Source organism: Phyllobates terribilis, unplaced genomic scaffold (assembly GCF_046119375.1).
Source record: "Phyllobates terribilis strain yellow unplaced genomic scaffold, ASM4611937v1 Scaffold_1__5_contigs__length_1240528914, whole genome shotgun sequence".
Lineage (NCBI taxonomy): Eukaryota > Metazoa > Chordata > Amphibia > Anura > Dendrobatidae > Phyllobates > Phyllobates terribilis.
The window spans coordinates 620527195-620551733 of record NW_027362761.1 but is presented as its reverse complement, the minus strand read 5'-3'; the positions used below and the strand labels follow the sequence as shown (position 1 = coordinate 620551733).

The following is a 24539-nucleotide window of genomic DNA, read 5'->3' as shown; positions in this document are numbered from 1 at the left end:
AAAAAAAGGGAAAAAGATTTCTCAGAAAGCCCTCTTCTTCCCTTGTAGTCTTATCTTTGTATAAAGCAGAGTTCTACCAATTATTGTCACCTTTTGTTCACAAACGTTAAATGTGGTTTGATTCCGTTTTAGGATGCCCGATACATCCAGATAAACACCTTGCTCTCATATACCGATCTAACTTTTCGGTTAATTATCTGTTTTTTCTCCCCCATCCAAAGGTTTCCTTGTTAAAATCTCCACCCTCACCCCCACTCCCAATCAATATGGGTTTTCAGAGTCTACAGGTTAAATCCTGCCAATACCCATGTATCAGTGAGCGTATTATTAATAGAGTCGCCCCTTTAACCCCCCCCACCCAATATGGCCCAAGTCAAACTCATATCATACAACGTTAGAGGCAAGAACTCTCCCTCTAAAACAGGACAGATTTTTAAGTATTTCAAAAGGCAGAGAATTGACATTTGTGTCCTCCAGGAAACATTTCAGGACATTACATATCCCTAATCTCTCCAGGACTGTCTTCTCTCCCTGGTTTCACAGTCCGTCCCCATCTGGGAACTGAAAGGAGTAAGTACTGGCATAAACTCGCAAACACCCTTCACACTAACAGATAGCTATGCTGATGAAGGGGAGGAGCATTTTTGTAAAAGGACTTCTGGGGAATACACGAGTCACGTTAGGATATATATATGCACCGTATACAAACCACCTGGCTGACCGCTACTCTGGAACTTCTTATCGAGTTTTCAGAGGGGATGATGATACTTGGGGGAGATTTTAATGTTGCACTGGAACCCGAGAGAGACTTCAACAGGAAAATCTGTCGTATCACGCAAAGCACTTAGAAAACTTAGAGACTACAAGCTGCCAACTGCTTGACGTCTGAGGACTAGCGCACCCCAAGGAGAGAGATTATACGCACTTCTCAGCCCACATAAAACGTACCAAAGGATAGACTACCTAATGATCCAAACGCCATATAGAAAATACTGTATAAACCCCAAAATTAAAACCCTCATATTCTCGGACCACTCTCCTACTGAGATTACATTCACTGTCCCCTCTGCCCCAAAAGCAGAAAATAACTGGAGATTGAATGACACTATACTAAAATCTGACAAATCTAATCAGAATAAAAGACAATAACTGAATACTTTCGGCATAATGGCAATGGTGAAGTCTCGCCCCAAACTCTTTGGGAAGCCCACAAACCAGATATACGAGGGGAGATCATAGCAATATCTGCTTACCAAAAAAAAGAAAGAAAGAAACGTCATCCTTACTAGAAGAAATCAATAAACTAGAAACATTACATAAGAAGAAGAATCTAGATCCGGATCACTTCTCCCAACTAATTACATTAAGAACAAAGCTGTGCGACCTCCTGAATATACAATCCGCAAAAAACTATCTTCACACCAAATTCTGCTAACTACAGACCTGTCTCTAACCTTCCCTTCATCTCTAAACTCCTGGAACGCTTGGTCCAATCCCATCTAATCCGCTATCTCTCAGATAACTCTCTCCTCGACCCTTTACAATCTGGTTTCCGCTCCTTACACTCCACTGAAACTGCCCTCACTAAAGTCTCTAATGATCTACTAACAGCTAAATCTAATGGTCACTACTCCCTGCTGATTCTCCTGGATCTCTCTGCAGCATTTGACACTGTGGATCACCAGCTCCTCCTCACTATGCTCCGCTCTATAGGCCTCAAGGAAACCGTTCTCTCCTGGTTCTCCTCCTACCTCTGACCGCTCCTTCACTGCATCTTTTGCCGGCTCCTCTTCCTCTCCTCATCCTCTTACTATCGGGGTCCGCAGGGCTCAGTCCTAGGCCCCCTCCTCTTCTGTATACACTGCCCCTATTGGACAAACATGGCAGATTAGGGTACCAGTATCCTCTCTATGCTGACTACACCCAATTATACACCTCTTCACCTGACATCACCCCTACCCTAATACAAAACACCAAGCATTGTCTGTCCGCTGTCTCTAACATCATGTCCTCCCTCTATCTGACACTGAATCTCTCCAAAACTGAACTTCTTGTGTTTCTCCCCTCTACTAACCTAACTCTACCTAACATCGAAATTACCTTGGAGGGTTCAACCATAACTCCCAAGCAGCACGCCCACTGCCTTGTGGTCATATTCGACACTAACCTTTCCTTTACTCCCTATATCCGATCACTCACTCGCTCTTGTCACCTGTATCTTAAAAACATCTCCAGAATCCGATCTTTTCTCACTTTGGAAACTGCTAAAACTCTTACTGTCGCGCTTATTCACTCTCGTCTGGACTACTGCAACTCTCTCCTGATCGGTCTCCCTCTTACCAAAATTTCCCCTCTCCAATCTGTCCTGAATGCGGCAGCCAGAGTCATATTTCTGTCCAGCCGCTTCACCGATGCCTCCACGTTGTGCCAATCATTACACTGGTTACCCATTCACTACAGGGTCCAATATAAACTCATTGCTCTCACCCACAAAGCTCTCCACAGTTCTGCACCACCTTATATCTCCTCTCTCATCTCAGTCTATCATCCTACACGTGCCCTCTGTTCCACAAATGACCTAATACTAACATCCCCCGTAATCTGAACCTCGCACCTCCGTCTCCAAGACTTCTCTCGTGCTGCGCCAGTTCTCTGGAATGCTCTACCCCAGACGATCCGATTGATGCCTAGCCCCGATGTCTTCAAGCACGCTTTAAAAACGCATCTCTTAAAACAAGCCTACCACCTCAAATACCCAGTAAACTAACTTTCCCCTGTTCCCTCCTAAATACTATTCAGAATCTGCTGCCTACTGTTCATCTGTCTCTACACCCTCCATGCACACGATAACTGCACTCGGTAATTGAGTGTTGCACTTGAACATACAGGCTGGTGACCGGATCATACAGCTTTAAATGACAATCCCGACTTATTAGAATTGCCTGACCTGAAATAACAAGCACTTTTCACCTATTGTGTCCCCCCATTTCCTTGTAGAATGTAAGCAGCGAGCGGCCGGACCCTCACTCCTAATGTAACTGTTTAAACTGTCTCACCTTGTATTGAATTTATTGTCTGTACATGTCCCCGCTTAATTGTAAAGTGCTGCGGAATATGTTGGCGCTATATAAATAAAAATTATTATTATTATTATTATTATTATTATTATTACTCCCTCCTCTGACTCAGAGTCTGACAATAATGGGGGATTTTTATGCTGTGCAGACTTCTCAGAGGTGACTCAGAGCTTTCCACTTCCGTTCTTATTGGGGACCTCAGGTTAGAGGAAGTGTTAATATTTTCCTCCGCCAGTCTCATCAATGCAGGCCTGACAGTTTTTTAGGCCAGTTTTTCTCCAGTTCCTAACTACACAAGGCACAGGCCTTGTGGTTGGACTTTGAACCCACTTTCCTAGGGACCTCCTAACATAAGGGAGACCCCATAAAATAAGGAAGAGAGGGAAAGGAGAAGAGAAACAGCAAAAAAAGAAAAAAACAGCATTAACCCGTTGCACTTTCACGTGGATCACTCACCATTCAGAAGGTATAAGAGGGCTACTGGAACAGGAGGCAGAATGTCGTACAAGATCTCTACCCTTGAGACAGCGGAATTCTCAATTCTGCTGGAGCTAAGGTAACTTTGGGACTCCCTGGTCCTGTCTCCCCCGCCTGAATGACCACTACTGCGTGGATGCTGGTCCTGTGTACGCTGCAGTCGTCGGCCAGTCCCGACTGGGACCACTGCTGAGGCTCCACATCCTGCTGCTGCATTGTGAGCGGCTGTGATAGCTGCTGCTCCTGCTGCAAGGTGAGGGAGGGCTTCTGTGACTCCATTCAGAAGCCACTTGCGCCCCTGAAAGACCGGCGGTATTCTCTTAAAAATAGTATCCTCCATTGAGGATTGAGACGTTAAGCTGACTGGAGATATGACAGGTTCTGATGGTCAGTAATAACAGTAATAGGATGGACAGCCCCCTCCAACCAAATGTCGCCATTCCTCGAATGCCAATTTGATCACCAAAAGTTCCCTATTACCGACGTCATAATTTCTCTCAGCCGAAGACAATTTTTTAGAAAAGGCGGCTCATGGACGCTATTTACCATGGGACGAACCCTGAGACAACACCGCCTCAATCCTGACATCCAACGCATCAACCTCCACAATAAAGGCTTGAGAAACATCAGGTTCACTGAGTATAGGTGCAGTGGCAAAATTATTCTTTAAGGAAGAAAAAGCCTGGAGGGAAGCATATGACCATTTGGAAAAATCAGACCCCTTCTTAGCCATGTCAGTAAGGGGTTTCACAATAAAGTAATTTTGGATGAATTTCCGGTAAAAATTTGTAAAGCCCAGAAAACGTTGTAGAGCCTTCAGGTTTTCGGGACGTTCCCAGTCAAGGACTGCACGGATCTTTTCCGGATCCATCCTAAAAACCCGAAGAGGACAAGTAGCCCAAAAATTGCATCTCCTGAACACTCGAAAACACATTTTTCCAGTTTGGCATAAAGTTGGTTATCCCTTAATATCTGGAGCACCTGTTTAACATGCCCCGATGAGTCTCAAAATCGTCCCCTTCTCTGATTCTAACCAGATTGTAGGCTCCCCTTAAATCCAACTTGGAGAATACCTTGGCTCCCACAACCTGGCTGAATAAATCAGGAATCAGAAGAAGAGGGTATGGATCACGGATGGTAATTTTATTTAATTTTCGGAAATCAAAAACAGGGACGTAGACTTTTTTTTTCTTCAAAAAGGAGAACCCTGCCGCCACAGGCGAAGATGAGGGTCTGATATGTCCCTTCTCGAGACTTTCCACAATGAAATCCTTCACGGCTTGTCTCAGGACCAGAAAGATTATACAGTCTGGACTTTGGTAGTTTAGCTCCGGGGGTCAGGTTAATAGGACAGTCATAAGCACAATGAGGAGGCAAATCCTGACACCTCTCAGAAAAAACTTCCTCAAAACCAGACAGAACAGCAGGTAATATTTCCGTAGAGACAGTAGCAAGGGAAATATCTAAACAGTTCTCATGGCAGTAATCTCCCCATTCAATAATCTCACCGGTTTGTCAATCCACCAATGGATTATGTTTAACAAGCCAAGGAATACCCAAAACAATCGGTGTGGGAAGATTCTCCAGAACATAGCAAGGGATGATTTCACAATGAACTGATGCCACCCTCAGTTTTACATTATGTACAATCTGAGTAAATGCTTTCTGTGCAAGTGGAGCCGAGTCAATGGCAAAGATGGAAATAGGTTCAGTTAAAGCACAGCAAGCAAGACCATGAGTTTTCACAAACAGCATCGACCATGCTGATTCCGGCTCCAGTGTCAACAAACAGAAATTTTCTCGGTTTTGCTCTCTACCACCACCTCTGCTGACAGGACAAAGTGGGAACTGCAGGTTGGTAACAAATGCACCCCTTGTTTATCCAACTCCAGACTACCAAGATTTAATCGAGACTCCTTATGTTTAGGAATTGCAGGACAGGTCCCAACAAAATGTCCCTTTTTCCCACAAAAAAAACCATACGCCTTTTTTCCTGCGAATCTCCAGGGAGATGTATGATGTAAAGACACCCCCCTAACTGTATGGATTCCTCCACCTCCCCCAGTACTGGCTCAATCCCAGACCGCTCCCCCTCAGAGATACATAACCCCGACAAGAAGTCCCCGGAGCAGGTGGTCTCACCCATCTATCCCAAAGGCATCTATCAAGACGGAGGCTGTCATGTCGTTGGCCATACAAGGACTGAGGGGTTTCATATACTGCCAAAGCATTTGGAGACCTCCTAGGTTGATCTAGCGTCACCCTGTTTCCCCCAACGTCCCTATATTGGCTACTCACCAATCGCCGCATGCGTGCCTCGCCCTGTCCTTCCCTGGCGTATGGCTAAGGCTAGGGAAGGGAGGAGATGAGCACTAGTCGATCTCCACTAAACACTATAGACAACAAAGGTAGAAAAACAGAGGGAAATTGTTTAGCTTTAGATGAATCCAGACAAATGCACACACGTCCTCAAGCTCCAGAGTGGACAAAGTACGGCTCTTGCTAAAGCCTTCACACGTAGTAATGAATATCACCGGCACCTCCCTCTGAAACACAGCAGGTATATATACTCCCAGGCAGGGTGTTAATTAGCCAGGGGAAGGTAGCCGCTGGGTCCTAGAGACAGCCTCTAACAAGACGTCTGTAATGCCCAACGTAGAGATCTCCTGCAACCAACTGCAGGGAAACTGTCACTTCTGACACACCCGTGACAAGGAGTCTACAGAGGAAGGATACAGTGGGAATGGAAAGGCTTCTTACTGTGAAGGAAACGTGCTTAAGACGGTGCACCCGCCATCCCATGTACATAACCTTTATCAAGCTCAGTAAAGTTCCAATGATTAACTGGAAGTTCCTATATTAATTTGTTGAATTCATGGTCCTGGCCAGCCTACACCATCGGCTAAAGGCAGCCTGCACAGGCACAAGGCCCTCAACACCCCGCCAGGACCCAGTCTTTCATAAAGCACGGGGGGTGTGATAGGAGAAGACAAGCGCCTCGCCAACAGCTACCACCCCACACTACACTGTTATGAAGGATGACTAGATTAATAGGGCATATACAGCTCAGAAAAAAGTACAGCCCAATAGATCTGTCAGAAAACCTTTCAGTTTTCTTTCGGAATCCATATTTTCTATGGGACACAGTAGTACAAAATACTCCCACAAATACAGTGGGTACGGAAAGTATTCAGACCCCTTTAAATTTTTCACTCTTTGTTTCATTGCAGCCATTTGGGGTCGCATTCATGTTTCCTTCAATTGCAACCAGTCGTCCTGTCCCTGCAGCTGAAAAACACCGCTATAACATGATGCTGCCACCACCATGTTTCACTGTTGGGATTGTATTGGGCAGGTGATGAGCAGTGCCTGGTTTTCTCCACACATACCGCTTAGAATTATCACCAAAAAGTTCTATCTTCATCTCATCAGACCAGAGAATCTTATTTCTCATAGTCTGGGAGTCCTTCATGTGTTTTTGAGCAAACTCTATGCAGGCTTTCATATGTCTCGCACTGAGGAGAGGCTTCTGTTGGGCCACTCTGCCATAAAGGCCCGACTGGTGGAGGGCTGCAGTGATAGTTGACTTTGTGGAACTTTCTCCCATCTCCCTACTGCATCTCTGGAGCTCAGCCATAGTGATCTTAGGGTTCTTCTTTACCTCTCTCACCAAGGCTCTTCTCCCACAATTGCTCAGTTTGGTTGGACGGCCAGGTCTAGGAAGACTTCTGGTGGTCCCAAACTTCTATTTAAGGATTATGGAGGTCACTGTGCTCTTAGGAATCTTGGGTAATGCAGAAATTCTTTTGTAACCTTGGCCAGACCTGTGCCTTGCCACTATTCTGTCTCTGAGCTCCTTGGGCAGTTCCTTTGAGCTCATGATTCTCATTTGGTCTGACATGCACTGTGAGGTCTTATATAGACAGGTGTGTGCCTTTCCAAATCAAGTCCTATCAGTTTAAACACAGCTGGACTCCAATGAAGGAGTAGAACCAGCTCAAGGAGGATCACAAGGAAATTGACAGCATGTGACTTAACCCCTTAATAACATCTGACGTACTAATACGCGTCTGTGCCCTGGGACTTAAGAGCCAGACCCGTATTAGTACGTCATCGTGATCGCGCGCGCACACAGGCTGTGCGGGCGCGATCGCCGCCGGGTGTCAGCTGTGACAATGTGCAGGGAGCGGTCCTGCACCGCTCCCAGCACATTAACCCCCGCGATGCTGCGATCGAAGTCGATCGCGGCATTGCGGGGGCAAGGGGAGGTGATCGGCGATACTCACCTCCTCTTCCGGCTTCCAGCGCAGTCTGCAAAGGCTTCCCGGGTGTTGCCATGACGACCCGATGTCGTCATGACAACATCCGGGTCACCAGAGAGCAGGAAGATTGCTTGCACATGCGCAGTGCATCTCCAAGCAATCTTCACACTGTGCACTTCTGACAGCCTTCATGGCATAGGGATGGTGCTCCATTCCTGTGCCATGCAGGCGATCAGAAAAAAAAAAAAGTGAAAGTCCCAGAGTGGGACAAAGTAATAAAGTGTATAAACTGTGTGAAAGTGGAAAAAAAAAAAAAAATGTGCAAAAATATTATAAAAAAAATAAAAAAAATAATACACCAAAAATGAAAATATAATGTACCCATCAATAAATATTATTATAAAAAAAACAAAAAAAAAACAATAAAAGTACACATATTTGGTATCGCCGCGTCCGGAAAAACCTGACCTATAAAACTGTCCCACTAGTTAACCCCTTCAGTGAACACTGTAAAAAAAAAAAAAAAAAAAACACGAAGCAAAAAACAATGCTTTATCACCATACCGCCAAACAAAAAGTGGAATAACACGCGATCAAAAAGACGCATATAAATAAAAATGATACCGCTGAAAACATAATCTCGTTCCGCAAAAAACAAGCCACCATACAGCTCCATCAGCTGAAAAATATAAAAGTTATAGCTCTCAGAATAAAGCGATACTAAAAAATATTTTTTTCTATAAAATAGCTTTTATTGTGTATAAGCGCCAAAACATAGAAAAATGATACAAATGTGGTACCGCTGTAAACGTACTGACCCGAAGAATAAAGCTACCTCATCAATTTTACCACACGCGGAACAGAATAAAAAAAAAAAAAAAAAACAATTCCTGAATTGTTGGTTTTTGTTTATTCTGCCTCCCAAAAATCGGAATAGAAAGCGATCAAAAAATGTCACGTGCCTGAAAATGGCACCAATAACAACGTCAAGTCATCCCGCAAAGAACGAGCCGTCACATGACTGTCTGCCAAAATCTGGAAAAATTATAGCTCTCAAAATATGGCGATGCAAAAACTAGATTTTACAAAAAATGCGTCTTTTAGTGTGTGACAGCTGTCAGTCATAAAAACCCCATATGATTCTGGCATTGCTGTAATCACACCGACCCAAAGAATAAAGTCGTCTAATCACTTATACCGCACAAGGAACGGCGTCAAAAATAAACTCTTGGGTTAGGATTGGGCTAGGGTTAGGGCTGGGTTCGGGGCTAGGGTTGTGCTGGGGCTAGGGTTGTGCTGGGGCTAGGGTTGTGCTGGGGCTAGGGTTGTGCTGGGGCTAGGGTTGTGCTGGGGCTAGGGTTGTGCTGGGGTTGGGATTTTTTTCAAAAGTCAGAAAAAAAGATGACGATATGGCGACTAGTGTTGAGAGCAAGTGCTCGCTACTTGAGTTTGCATCGGGTGCTCTGGTATGCATTGAGTATCGTGGGTATTTGAGTGACATGCTCGAGTCTCTGCCCCATATGCTTCGCGGCCAAAAAACTTTACGGGGATTGCCTGCCATGCACGAGCGATCCCCGCATGTTTTTTTTTGGGTGTCTAATAACCGTGAAACATGCGGAGCAGGGACTCGAGCATGTCACTTGAGCACACGCTGTACATGGTGCATACCTGAGTACCCGATGCAAACTCAAGTAGCGAGCACTTGCGCTCAAGAATAATGACAACTTATTCAATATGATGACCTAATGTAAACAAATTCTGTGCCGTACCTCTGGGTTCAAAATGTTCACTATACACCTTAATAAAATCCTTGAGGGGTATAGTTTCCAAAATGGGGACACTTGTGGGGGAGCTCCACTGTTTAGGCACATCACGGGCTCTCCAAACGCAACATGGTGTCCGCTAACAAATTGAATGGAAAATCGGCTCAAATTGTTAGCGGACGCCATGTTGCGTTTGGAGAGCCCCTGTGTGCCCAAACATTGGAGCTCCCCCACAAGTGACCCCATTTTGGAAACTAGACCCCCCAAGGCACCTATCTAGATGCATAGTGAGCACTTGGAACCCCAGGTGCTTCACAAATTGATTCATAAAAATGAAAAAGTGTTTTTTTTTTCACTTTTTCATTATTACGAATCAATTTGTGAAGCACCTGGGGGTTCCAAGTGCTCACTATGCATCTAGAAAGGTGCCTTGGGGGTTCTAGTTTCCAAAATGGGGTCACTTGTGGGGGAGCTCCAAAGTTTGGGCACAGAGGGGCTCTCCAAACGCAATGTGGTGTCCGCTAACAATTTGAGCCGATTTTCCATTCAATTTGTTAGCGGATACCATGTTGCATTTAGAGAGTCCCTGTGTGCCCAAACATTGGAGCTCCCCCACAAGTGACCCCATTTTGGAAACTAGACTCCCCAAGGCACCTATCTAGATGCATAGTGAGCACTTGGAACCCCTAGGTGCTTCACAAATTGATTCGTAACAATGAAAAAGTGTTTTTTTTTTCACTTTTTCATTTTTACGAATCAATTTGTGAAGCACCTGGGGGTTGCAACTGCTCACTATGCATCTAGATAGGTGCCTTGGGGGGTCTAGTTTCCAAAATGGGGTCACTTGTGGGGGAGCTCCAATGTTTGGGCACACAGGGGCTCTCTAAACGCAACATGGCGTCCGCTAATTATTCAAGCAAATTTTACAATCAAAAAGTCAAATGGCGCTCCTTCCCTTCCGAGCCCTACAGTGCGCCCAAACAGTGTTTTTTCCCCAAATATTGGGTATCTGCGTGCCCAGGGGAAATTGCACAACAAATTTTGCGGTCCATTTTTTCTTGTTACCCTTGTGAAAATAAAAAAAATTGGGTTTAAAGTAACATTTTTGTGAAAAAAGTTAAATGTTCATTTTTTTCTTCCACATTCAAAAAATTCCTGTGAAGCACCTGAAGGGTTAATAAAGTTCTTGAATGTGGTTTTGAGCACCTTGAGGGGTGCAGTTTTTAGAATGGTGTCACTTTTGGGTATTTTCTGTCATAAAGACCCCTCAAAGTGACTTTAAATGTGATGTGGTCCCTAAAAAAATGGTTTTGTAAATTTTGTTGGAAAAATGAGAAATCGCTGGTCAACTTTTAACCCTTATAGCTCCCTAACAAAAAAAAATTTTGGTTCCAAAATTGTGCTGATGTAAAGTAGACATGTGGGAAATGTTATTTATTAACTCTTGTGTGACATATCTCTCTGATTTCAGGGCTTAAAAATTCAAATTTTGAAAATTGCAAAATTTTCAAAATTTTCGCCAAATTTCCATTTTTTTCACAAATAAACGCAAGTGATATCGAAGAAATTTTTCCACAATCATGAAGTACAATATGTCACAAAAACAGTCTCAGAATCAGGGGGATCTGTTGAAGCGTTCCAGAGTAATTACCTCATAAAGTGACAGTGGTCAGAATTGTAAAAATTGGCCCGGTCATTAACGTGCAAACCACCCGCGGGGCTTAAGGGGTTAAATATGAGTGTCTGAGCAAAGGGTCTGAATACTTATAACCATGTGATATTTGTTGTTTTTTTTTTTTTTATAAATTTGCAAAAATGTCTACATTTCTGTTTTTTTCAGTCAAGATGGAGTGTAGAGTGGACTCTAATGAGGAAAAATGAACTTTTTAGAATTTACCAAATGGCTGCAAGGGGTCTGAATATTTTTCGTGCCCACTGTATAATGGATTGCAAAGATTTCTTATTTTGCACCCAAAAAAATTGTCCTAAAATTCATTAAAGAGTATTTTGCAAAAATGAGTACACCCCAATAGAAGTCTTAAAAGCAAAGCTAAAAGTTAACACTACAAGATTCTAATTAACAAGAATCACACCCAGGTCAGACTAATTATTCATTACACCGGTGTCCAGCAGACAGGGGACTATAGAATTGAAATACTTAAAGAAAACTCCTTCCAGTTTCATGCTGTCAGCAATGGCACAACATGGAAGAGAAATGTCACAAGGCCTGAGAAAAAAAGTCCTGACACAAAAGCCGCCTGCAATGTGCCGGGACATAGGCGGAAAAATATGAAGATACTAGGACTCTATACTCTGGAGGTATGAGACCAAATAAAGTGGCACCGCAAAGATAAGGAGGACAAAGAAAACTAAATGGTACCTTCAGTGAGACATGGTGGTGGCAGTGTCCTTATGTGGGGGCAGGTGAGCTGCTGCTGGTGTCGCGGGCCATGTTACTGATGGTATCATGAATTCACACATGTCCTGCTCTATAGTGACAGAAGATGCTGCCATCACTCCGGGCCCTGCACAATCTGACTGCTCACAATCACTTCAGATTACAGTCTGTGGAAGTCTGCATACACACATGGACTTGAGGCTAATGGACACTTTCTGCTCAGTGTTGTCATGGCAGATTTCAGTGTCAGTCCATTGAAGAACGCTCATCAGTTTGGGTCTCACCTTCAGAAAACCTTTGGCTGCCGCCCGGCTCTGCTGCCCATATTGAGAATAGGTGATCTCCTTCCACTTATCGGCTTCCTTCACACACATGGCCACCTTCTGTCCGTGCCTCATTACAGCTTCTGAGAAGAACTGAGATACTGTGAGTGAGCGGAGAGCAGCTGGTCCAGACTCTTCCATTCTCAAAGTGACCGTTCCATCAACTCGTGAGGTCCACAGAGACTCGGACGAGGCACGGCCTAGTAAAGGACAAGCATCGGGTACAGGTCTGTAGTATATAGAGCAACAGTATCCTATATCATATTCTGCCAGAAAAGAGGTCAGGGTAATGACCACACACACAGTAATCATACTGCTGCGCACACATTACACGGGACGGGACGGGAGGCGCCTCCCCGGGATGGGAGGCGCCTCCCCTACACGGGATGGGAGGCACCTCTCCTACACTGCATTCCACGGGATGGGAGGCGCCTCTCCTACACTACACATTACACGGGACGGGAGGCGCCTCTCCTACACTACACATTACACGGGACGGGAGGCGCCTCTCCTACACTACACATTACACGGGAAGGGAGGCGCCTCTCCTACACTACACATTACACGGGACGGGAGACGCCTCTCCTACACTACACATTACACGGGACGGGAGGCGCCTCTCCTACACTACACATTACACGGGACGGGAGGCGCCTCTCCTACACTACACATTACACGGGACGGGAGGCGCCTCTCCTACACTACATTCCACGGGATGGGAGGCGCCTCTCCTACACTACACATTACACGGGACGGAAGGCGCCTCTCCTACACTACATTACATTACATGGGACGGGAGGCGCCTCTCCTACACTACACATTACACGGGACTGAAGGCGCCTCTCCTACACTACATTACATTACATGGGACGGGAGGCGCCTCTCCTACACTACACATTACACGGGAAGGGAGGCGCCTCTCCTACACTACATTACATTACATGGGACGGGAGGCGCCTCTCCTACACTACACATTACACGGGACGGAAGGCGCCTCTCCTACACTACACATTACACGGGACGGAAGGCGCCTCTCCTACACTACATTACATTACATGGGACGGGAGGCGCCTCTCCTACACTACATTACATTACACGGGAAGGGAGGCGCCTCTCCTACACTACATTACATTACATGGGACGGGAGGCGCCTCTCCTACACTACACATTACACGGGACGGAAGGCGCCTCTCCTACACTACATTACATGGGACGGGAGGCGCCTCCCCTACACTACACATTACATGGGACGGAAGGCGCCTCTCCTACACTACACATTACACGGGACGGAAGGCGCCTCTCCTACACTACACATTACACGGGACGGAAGGCGCCTTTCCTACACTACATTACATGGGACGGAAGGCGCCTCTCCTACACTACATTACATTACATGGGACGGGAGGCGCCTCTCCTACACTACACATTACACGGGAAGGGAGGCGCCTCTCCTACACTACACATTACACGGGACGGGAGGCGCCTCTCCTACACTACACATTACACGGGAAGGGAGGCGCCTCTCCTACACTACACATTACACGGGAAGGGAGGCGCCTCTCCTACACTACACATTACACGGGACGGAAGGCGCCTCTCCTACACTACACATTACACGGGACGGAAGGCGCCTCTCCTACACTACACATTACACGGGACGGAAGGCGCCTCTCCTACACTACATTACATGGGACGGAAGGCGCCTCTCCTACACTACATTACATTACATGGGACGGGAGGCGCCTCTCCTACACTACACATTCCACGGGATGGGAGGCGCCTCTCCTACACTACATTACATTACATGGGACGGGAGGCGCCTCTCCTACACTACACATTACACGGGAAGGGAGGCGCCTCTCCTACACTACACATTACACGGGACGGAAGGCACCTCTCCTACACTACACGGGACGGAAGGCGCCTCTCCTACACTACACGGGACGGAAGGCGCCTCTCCTACACTACATTACATTACATGGGACGGGAGGCGCCTCTCCTACACTACACATTACACGGGAAGGGAGGCGCCTCTCCTACACTACACATTACATGGGACGGGAGGCGCCTCTCCTACACTACACATTCCACGGGACGGAAGGCGCCTCTCCTACACTACACATTACACGGGACGGAAGGCGCCTCTCCTACACTACACATTACACGGGACGGAAGGCGCCTCTCCTACACTACATTACATTACATGGGACGGGAGGCGCCTCTCCTACACTACATTACATTACACGGGAAGGGAGGCGCCTCTCCTACACTACATTACATTACACGGGAAGGGAGGCGCCTCTCCTACACTACATTACATTACATGGGACGGGAGGCGCCTCTCCTACACTACACTACATTACATGGGACGGGAGGCGCCTCTCCTACACTACACATTACACGGGACGGAAGGCGCCTCTCCTACACTACATTACATTACATGGGACGGGAGGCGCCTCCCCTACACTACACGGGACGGAAGGCGCCTCTCCTACACTACACATTACACGGGACGGAAGGCGCCTCTCCTACACTACACATTACATGGGACGGAAGGCGCCTCTCCTACACTACACATTACACGGGACGGAAGGCGCCTCTCCTACACTACATTACATGGGACGGGAGGCGCCTCTCCTACACTACACATTACACGGGAAGGGAGGCGCCTCTCCTACACTACACATTACACGGGACGGAAGGCGCCTCTCCTACACTACACATTACACGGGACGGAAGGCGCCTCTCCTACACTACACATTACATGGGACGGAAGGCGCCTCTCCTACACTACATTACATTACATGGGACGGAAGGCGCCTCTCCTACACTACATTACATTACACGGGAAGGGAGGCGCCTCTCCTACACTACACATTACACGGGAAGGGAGGCGCCTCTCCTACACTACACATTACATGGGACGGGAGGCGCCTCTCCTACACTACACATTACACGGGAAGGGAGGCGCCTCTCCTACACTACACATTACACGGGACGGAAGGCGCCTCTCCTACACTACACATTACACGGGACGGAAGGCGCCTCTCCTACACTACACATTACACGGGACGGAAGGCGCCTCTCCTACACTACATTACATTACATGGGACGGGAGGCGCCTCTCCTACACTACATTACATTACACGGGAAGGGAGGCGCCTCTCCTACACTACATTACATTACACGGGAAGGGAGGCGCCTCTCCTACACTACATTACATGGGACGGGAGGCGCCTCTCCTACACTACACTACATTACATGGGACGGGAGGCGCCTCTCCTACACTACACATTACACGGGACGGAAGGCGCCTCTCCTACACTACATTACATTACATGGGACGGGAGGCGCCTCCCCTACACTACACGGGACGGAAGGCGCCTCTCCTACACTACACATTACACGGGACGGAAGGCGCCTCTCCTACACTACACATTACATGGGACGGAAGGCGCCTCTCCTACACTACACATTACACGGGACGGAAGGCGCCTCTCCTACACTACACATTACACGGGACGGAAGGCGCCTCTCCTACACTACATTACATGGGACGGAAGGCGCCTCTCCTACACTACATTACATTACATGGGACGGGAGGCGCCTCTCCTACACTACACATTACACGGGAAGGGAGGCGCCTCTCCTACACTACACATTACATGGGACGGGAGGCGCCTCTCCTACACTACACATTAAACGGGAAGGGAGGCGCCTCTCCTACACTACACATTACACGGGACGGAAGGCGCCTCTCCTACACTACACATTACATGGGACGGAAGGCGCCTCTCCTACACTACACATTACATGGGACGGAAGGCGCCTCTCCTACACTACATTACATTACATGGGACGGGAGGCGCCTCTCCTACACTACACATTACACGGGACGGAAGGCGCCTCTCCTACACTACATTACATTACATGGGACGGGAGGCGCCTCTCCTACACTACACATTACACGGGAAGGGAGGCGCCTCTCCTACACTACACATTACACGGGACGGAAGGCGCCTCTCCTACACTACACGGGACGGAAGGCGCCTCTCCTACACTACACATTCCACGGGATGGAAGGCGCCTCTCCTACACTACACATTCCACGGGATGGGAGGCGCCTCTCCTACACTACATTACATTACATTACATGGGACGGGAGGCGCCTCTCCTACACTACACATTACACGGGAAGGGAGGCGCCTCTCCTACACTACACATTACACGGGACGGAAGGCGCCTCTCCTACACTACACGGGACGGAAGGCGCCTCTCCTACACTACATTACATTACATGGGACAGGAGGCGCCTCTCCTACACTACACATTACACGGGACGGGAGGCGCCTCTCCTACACTACACATTACATGGGACGGGAGGCGCCTCTCCTACACTACACATTACATGGGACGGGAGGCGCCTCTCCTACACTACACATTACATGGGACGGGAGGCGCCTCTCCTACACTACACATTCCACGGGACGGAAGGCGCCTCTCCTACACTACACATTCCACGGGATGGAAGGCGCCTCTCCTACACTACACATTACACGGGACGGAAGGCGCCTCTCCTACACTACACATTACACGGGACGGAAGGCGCCTCTCCTACACTACATTACATTACATGGGACGGGAGGCGCCTCTCCTACACTACATTACATTACACGGGAAGGGAGGCGCCTCTCCTACACTACATTACATTACATGGGACGGGAGGCGCCTCTCCTACACTACATTACATGGGACGGGAGGCGCCTCTCCTACACTACACATTACATGGGACGGGAGGCGCCTCTCCTACACTACACATTACACGGGACGGAAGGCGCCTCTCCTACACTACACATTACACGGGACGGAAGGCGCCTCTCCTACACTACACATTCCACGGGATGGGAGGCGCCTCTCCTACACTACATTACATTACATGGGACGGGAGGCGCCTCTCCTACACTACACATTACACGGGATGGGAGGCGCCTCTCCTACACTACACATTACACGGGACTGAAGGCGCCTCTCCTACACTACACATTACACGGGATGGGAGGCACCTCTCCTACACTACATTACATTATATTACATGGGACGGGAGGCGCCTCTCCTACACTACACATTACATGGGACGGAAGGCGCCTCCCCTACACTGCACATTTCACGGGACTGAAGGCGCCTCCCCTACACTGCACATTACACGGGACTGAAGGCGCCTCTCCTACACTACACATTACACGGGATGGGAGGCACCTCTCCTACACTACACATTCCACGGGATGGGAGGCACCTCTCCTACACTACACATTCCACGGGACGGAAGGCGCCTCTCCTACACTACACATTACACGGGACGGGAGGCACCTCTCCTACACTACACATTACACGGGACGGGAGGCGCCTCTCCTACACTACATTACATTACATGGGACGGGAGGCGCCTCTCCTACACTACACATTACACGGGACGGGAGGCGCCTCTCCTACACTACATTACATTACATGGGACGGGAGGCACCTCTCCTACACTACATGGGACGGGAGGCGCCTCTCCTACACTACACATTACACGGGAAGGGAGGCGCCTCTCCTACACTACACATTACACGGGACGGAAGGCGCCTCTCCTACACTACACATTACACGGGACGGGAGGCGCCTCTCCTACACTACACATTACACGGGACGGAAGGCGCCTCTCCTACACTACATTACATTACATGGGACGGGAGGCGCCTCTCCTACACTACATTACATTACATGGACGGAAGGCGCCTCTCCTACACTACATTACATTACATGGGACGGAAGGCGCCTCTCCTACACTACACATTACACGGGAAGGGAGGCGCCTCTCCTACACTACACATTACACGGGACGGAAGGCGCCTCTCCTACACTACACATTACACGGGAAGGGAGGCGCCTCTCCTACACTACACATTACATGGGAAGGGAGGCGCCTCTCCTACACTACACATTACATGGGAAGGGAGGCCTCTCTTATGATGAGAGGTTGGAAAAGCTTATAAATTAAATCTCTGAAATGTCATTTTCTACGTATAAATATATATGTGGTCAGTACCAGGACGGCACAGAACTTATTCCTTGAAAGACCATACTAAGGACCAGGGGGCTCATTACGGGGGGGGGGAAGAGGGGGAAGAAAGGCGATTCCGGCAGATGGGGAATGCCGACCACAGCAGTTATAGACAGGCGGAGGCTTTTCTTACAACAAATGGCATTGTGGGTAATAAATCTAGCTATAAAGAGTACAGAACTAGTGGAGAAAGAATGAATGTAATGGGCCGCAGACTTTTTTCAACCTGTATCACGATGTAATCCCCAGGCCTGGTCAGCAGTGGGACTAGACATAGAAGCGTAGAAAGTAATGGGGTATTAACTCCTCCACTGGCAAATCTCTCACATTCATGTATAGACTGGAGATATGATTTACGTAAAGTTTTAGTGCAACAAGGGATTTCTGGGGTTACGACTTTTTTAGCCTGTCCACATGGCGAGTGCACTTACCTGCAGTATCCCACCTTGGTATTACCAGGGACTGCTCCTCACATGTGGACATGTCCTCTCGGATTTTCTCTGATTGCTCCTGGTTCTCACGTGTTGTCGTCTTCTGCTCTTCCAGAGCCCCATCTTTGCTTCTCTGAGCTTCTTCACCAGTCATTTCATGAACATCATGTTGCTCTTCCTTCTTGGCTTCTTTAGCCTCCCGAGAATCCTCTATTGTTTCTTCCGTATTGACAGGACTACTTCGCTCCCTGCTTGTAGCCTTTTGACCATTTTCCTCTTCAGAGTCGGTCGTTCTAGTTGCCCCTTTGTCTCCTTGTGTGCTGTGAAATCTTGGTTTATCTGAGACATCATCATGATTTTCCTCATCTTCATCTTGGAATCTCTCACTTATGATTTCTTGTGTATGTCTTTGGGTTTCCGGATTGCCTTCGTTAGCTTCCCCTGTGTCATCTTCAGCCGGGATGTCCTGAGCAGCATCTTTTCCTGGAACTAAGGTGCCACTTGGTGTATGCCGGACTTTATTAGAGGAGTCATCCCTTGAAGAGTGTTCAGGAGGAGACTCCAGGAGGCAACAATGAAGATGGACCTGGAGTTCATCTGATTGGTTTCCTTCTCTGGACGCCAGGCCTTTTTCCATTGGTGTCACTGGTTTCTCATGGTCACATGTGACACCCTGAGATACATCAGGTTTTTGGCCGTATTTCACATGATACAGTTCTCCTTGATGTTCCCAATGTGGCGGCTGCTCCTCCTCTTGTACGGTTTCATCATACTCTGATAGATCCACAAAGCTGCAGAAAATAAGTTATCAGGATATCCCACACACGAGAGAAACACCAGACAAACCCAACAGTAACACCCAAGGTCATACAGCCATGTTGTGTCACCACATCACGTTATTCATTCACCTCTCTGTTGAGTCTTCTTCCATCACGTCAATTGTTGCCATTTTCTCCCCTGTTCACAAAGAAGAACCAAGAAAGGTCTGTAGAGAATGCAAAAAAGACCCGACAAAAGACGACTCAAGAACCAGAGTCCAGAATCGCAAAGTACAAATACAAGAGCATAAAGATGGAGCGTTCAGAGCAGTGCCATGTATCCAAGAGCATAAAGATGGAGCGGTCAGAGCAGTGCCATGTATCCAAGAGCATAAAGATGGAGCGTTCAGAGCAGTGTCATGTATCCAAGAGCATAAAGATGGAGCGTTCAGAGCAGTGTCACGTATACAAGAGCATAAAGATGGAGCGTTCAGAGCAGTGTCATGTATCCAAGAGCATAAAGATGGAGCGTTCAGAGCAGTGCCATGTATCCAAGAGCATAAAGATGGAGCGTTCAGAGCAGTGTCATGTATCCAAGAGCATAAAGATGGAGCGTTCAGAGCAGTGTCACGTATACAAGAGCATAAAGATGGAGCGTTCAGAGCAGTGTCATGTATCCAAGAGCATAAAGATGGAGCGTTCAGAGCAGTGTCATGTATCCAAGAGCATAAAGATGGAGCGGTCAGAGCAGTGCCATGTATCCAAGAGCATAAAGATGGAGCGTTCAGAGCAGTGTCATGTATCCAAGAGCATAAAGATGGAGCGTTCAGAGCAGTGTCACGTATACAAGAGCATAAAGATGGAGCGTTCAGAGCAGTGTCATGTATCCAAGAGCATAAAGATGGAGCGTTCAGAGCAGTGTCATGTATACAAGAGCATAAAGATGGAGTGTTCAGAGCAGTGTCATGTATACAAGAGCATAAAGATGGAGTGTTCAGAGCAGTGTCATGTATACAAGAGCACAAAGATGGAGTGTTCAGAGCAGTGTCATGTATACATCAAATCACTTTACTCAGAAGAATGAGGACAGATTTATCTTGCAGTTTTTACTTCGGTGCACGATATAGATGTAGGAAGGGGAAACTGAACCCTCCTGCCCGGCAAAATCCGAGGTGTGGAACCAGCGGCACTTACCGTAGTTTGAGCTGTCTTGACACAGATGGAGGCAGCAGACACCCATGGATCAATCACTGCCCTAGGACGTATATCACAGACACCGCTGCAGTTAGTAGATTAGCAGAGGGGGTGGGTGCATATAACACAACATACTTATTATATACACAGCGCTGTGCAAAGCTCTAGGCAGAAAAAAATGCTGCCGAGTCAGAAGCTTTAAAAGAGAAGCGTTAATAGTTTATCAATTAATGCAAAGTGACTGAAGAAAAGAGAAATTTAAATCCCGTCCGTATCCGGTGACCGCTCATCGCTCCCGTCGCCACTATCCGGTGACCGCCCATCACCATTATCTCGTGACTGCCGTCACCTCCATCATCAGTATCTGTTGGCCTTACATCGCCTCCATCATCATTAGTATCTGGTGACCGCCCGTCGCCTCCATCATTTCTTCTCGTCACTTGTACACAGGTTATGGAGGATCTCGGCAGGAGGTTCTTTCAAACATCTTGGAGGATTGACCCCAGATCTTCTGTGTATGAGGCTTGTGTGGATTCTTAGGGCTCTTCATGTGATCCGAGCTCTGGGGTCAGATCATCATCTCCAGGACTCCACGTTCTTCATGCCATTGGTTGTCCAGACGCAGAATAAATTTGGAGCCAATCAGATGCCTCCCTAATGGTATTACATGATCTGAAATGCTGCGCCAAACGTGTCGGACCCTTCGCCGCGCTTCACTTCTCCTGCAGACCCTAATTATTGTGCCGCTCTCTAGTCTATCAGAAACAATCTGCTGATGGTACAGCCAAATATTTCACATTTTAATCAACAGTCTAGAGACCTGCTGACGTTTTTCAGATCCCAGTTCCTGTGTTTTTGTGCTCAGTCGTCTCTTGGTCTTGTTTCCATATGGAAAGTTTGGGGGTTTTTGGCCGTAAATCTTCCATGAAGACCACTTCCCACGGGTCGCTGCCAGTTCTGAGCTGATGCCACTGCTGGACATCATCTGATTTACAAGGGAAGTAACATGATGGTGGGATTCATCTGCTGCACTAAGTTTCTTTGGCTGACCAATCTGTACATGGTCCTCAAGGTTGTCCATTTCTTGGTGCATCTTCTTTAGAGCTTCAACAACTCATCCTGAAACCCCAATCAGCTGTGAACTCCTCACCTGGGGACCATGCTGGTGCAGAATAACTACCTTTCTCTCAGTCTTGCCATTGTTTAGGACCTGTGACATCAATCTGTTTCAGATAATATTTGCATTTCATCCCAAATAGGAAAATGATCATTATCACCTGTTTGATATATAATTGGTTACTCACACATCAACTATAATCCTACAAAATCCCTGACTGCAAGTGCACCAAGTGAAGAAGGCAGGTCTCCAAGTATTCATGGGATTTAGATTTCTCCATTCTTCATTCACTTTGTATTTTGTGACTATTAACCTGACTATTAACCTGACTATTAACCTGACTATTAACCTGACTATTAACCTGACTATATGTGAAAGCTGGTCTTAGATTTACAAATAATGCAGTTCGAGATCTTTACATATTCAGCAAACAACCGTCCAATAATTATTCACACGTTGTAAATCCCATAAATCTCCACTACCTACAGAAAGACTAGAGATGCGCAAGGAGGGTGAAACACGAGAAATCCTTTTACCACCTTATAAACTGCCAGACTGAGCAGAAGGAGGGATAGTGCCGGGATGTGAGCAGGAGAGGTAGGAGGCAGAGGAGGGGTCTGTAGGGATAGTGCCAGGATGTGATCAGGACAGGTAGGAGGCAGAGGAGGGTGTCTGTAGGGATAGTGCCAGGATGTGATCAGGAGAGGTAGGAGGCAGAGGAGGGTGTCTGCAGGGATAGTGCCAGGATGTGATCAGGAGAGGTAGGAGGCAGAGGAGGGGTCTAAGGATAGTGCCAGGATGTGAGCAGGAGAGGTAGGAGGCAGAGGAGGGGTCTAAGGATAGTGCCGGGATGTGAGCAGGAGAGGTAGGAGGCAGAGGAGGTGTCTGTAGGGATAGTGCCGGGATGTGAGCAGGAGAGGTAGGAGGCAGAGGAGGTGTCTGTAGGGATAGTGCCGGGATGTGATCAGGAGAGGTAGGAGGCAGAGGAGGGGTCTAAGGATTGTGCCGGGATGTGAGCAGGAGAGGTAGGAGGCAGAGGAGGGGTCTAAGGATAGTGCCGGGATGTGAGCAGGAGAGGTAGGAGGCAGAGGAGGTGTCTGTAGGGATAGTGCCGGGATGTGAGCAGGAGAGGTAGGAGGCAGAGGAGGTGTCTGTAGGGATAGTGCCGGGATGTGAGCAGGAGAGGTAGGAGGCAGAGGAGGATGTCTGTAGGGATAGTGCCAGGATGTGATCAGGAGAGGTAGGAGGCAGAGGAGGGTGTCTGCAGGGATAGTGCCAGGATGTGATCAGGAGAGGTAGGAGGCAGGGAGGTGTCTGTAGGGATAGTGCCAGGATGTGATCAGGAGAGGTAGGAGGCAGAGGAGGATGTCTGTAGGGATAGTGCCAGGATGTGATCAGGAGAGGTAGGAGGCAGAGGAGGGTGTCTATAGGGATAGTGCCGGGATGTAAGCAGGAGAGGTAGGAGGCAGAGGAGGTGTCTGTAGGGATAGTGCCAGGATGTGATCAGGAGAGGTAGGAGGCAGAGGAGGGGTCTAAGGATAGTGCCAGGATGTGAGCAGGAGAGGTAGGGTATCTGTAGGGATAGTGCCAGGATGTGATCAGGAGAGGTAGGAGGCAGAGGAGGTGTCTGTAGGGATAGTGCCAGGATGTGTGCAGGAGAGGTAGGAGGCAGAGGAGGTGTCTATAGGGATAGTGCCGGGATGTAAGCAGGAGAGGTAGGAGGCAGAGGAGGGTGTCTGTAGGGATAGTGCCGGGATGTGAGCAGGAGAGGTAGGAGGCAGAGGAGGTGTCTGTAGGGATAGTGCCGGGATGTGAGCAGGAGAGGTAGGAGGCAGAGGAGGGGTCTAAGGATTGTGCCGGGATTTGAGCAGGAGAAGTAAGAAGCAGAGGTGTCTGTAGGGATAGTGCCAGGATGTGATCAATCAGGAGAGGTATCGTTCAGAGGAGGTGTCTGTAGGGATTGTGCCAGGATGTGAGCAGGAGAGGTAGGAGGCAAAGGAGGTGTCTGTAGGGATAGTGCCAGGATGTGAGCAGGAGAGGTAGGAGGCAGAGGAGGTGTCTGTAGGGATAGTGCCGGGATGTGAGCAGGAGAGGTAGGAGGCAGAGGAGGGGTCTAAGGATTGTGCCGGGATTTGAGCAGGAGAGGTAAGAAGCAGAGGTGTCTGTAGGGATAGTGCCAGGATGTGAGCAGGAAAGGTAGGAGGCAGAGGAGGGGTCTAAGGAATGTGTCAGGATGTGATCAGGAGAGGTAGGAGGCAGAGGAAGGGTCTAAGGATTGTGCCGGGATGTGATCACGAGAGGTAGGAGGCAGAGGAGGGGTCTAAGGATTGTGCCGGGATTTGAGCAGGAGAGGTAAGAAGCAGAGGTGTCTGTAGGGATAGTGCCAGGATGTGATCAGGAGAGGTAGGAGGCAGAGGAGGTGTCTGTAGGGATAGTGCCGGGATGTGAGCAGGAGATGTATGAGGCAGAGGAGGTGTCTGTAGGGATAGTGCCAGGATGTGAGCAGGAAAGGTAGGAGGCAGAGGAGGTGTCTGTAGGGATAGTGCCGGGATGTGAGCAGGAGAGGTAGGAGGCAGAGGAGGTGTCTGTAGGGATAGTGCCGGGATGTGATCAGGAGAGGTAGGAGGCAGAGGAGG

The 24539-nt window shown here is 48.1% G+C and overlaps 1 protein-coding gene across 1 annotated transcript in view; it reads right to left on the bottom strand.

The window, feature by feature from the left end:
- LOC141154214 (long-chain-fatty-acid--CoA ligase ACSBG2-like) overlaps positions 1–19783 on the bottom strand; it is a 28231-nt gene extending 8448 nt beyond the window's left edge. Inside the window, exons 1-3 of the mRNA XM_073639832.1 lie at positions 19743–19783; positions 18835–19625; positions 12262–12500 (exon numbers count right to left, since the gene is read on the bottom strand). Of these exons, the coding sequence (XP_073495933.1) occupies positions 12262–12500; positions 18835–19625; positions 19743–19783 (1071 nt within the window). The remainder of the gene's footprint in view (positions 1–12261; positions 12501–18834; positions 19626–19742) is intronic.
- Between the last annotated feature and the right edge of the window lie 4756 nt (positions 19784–24539).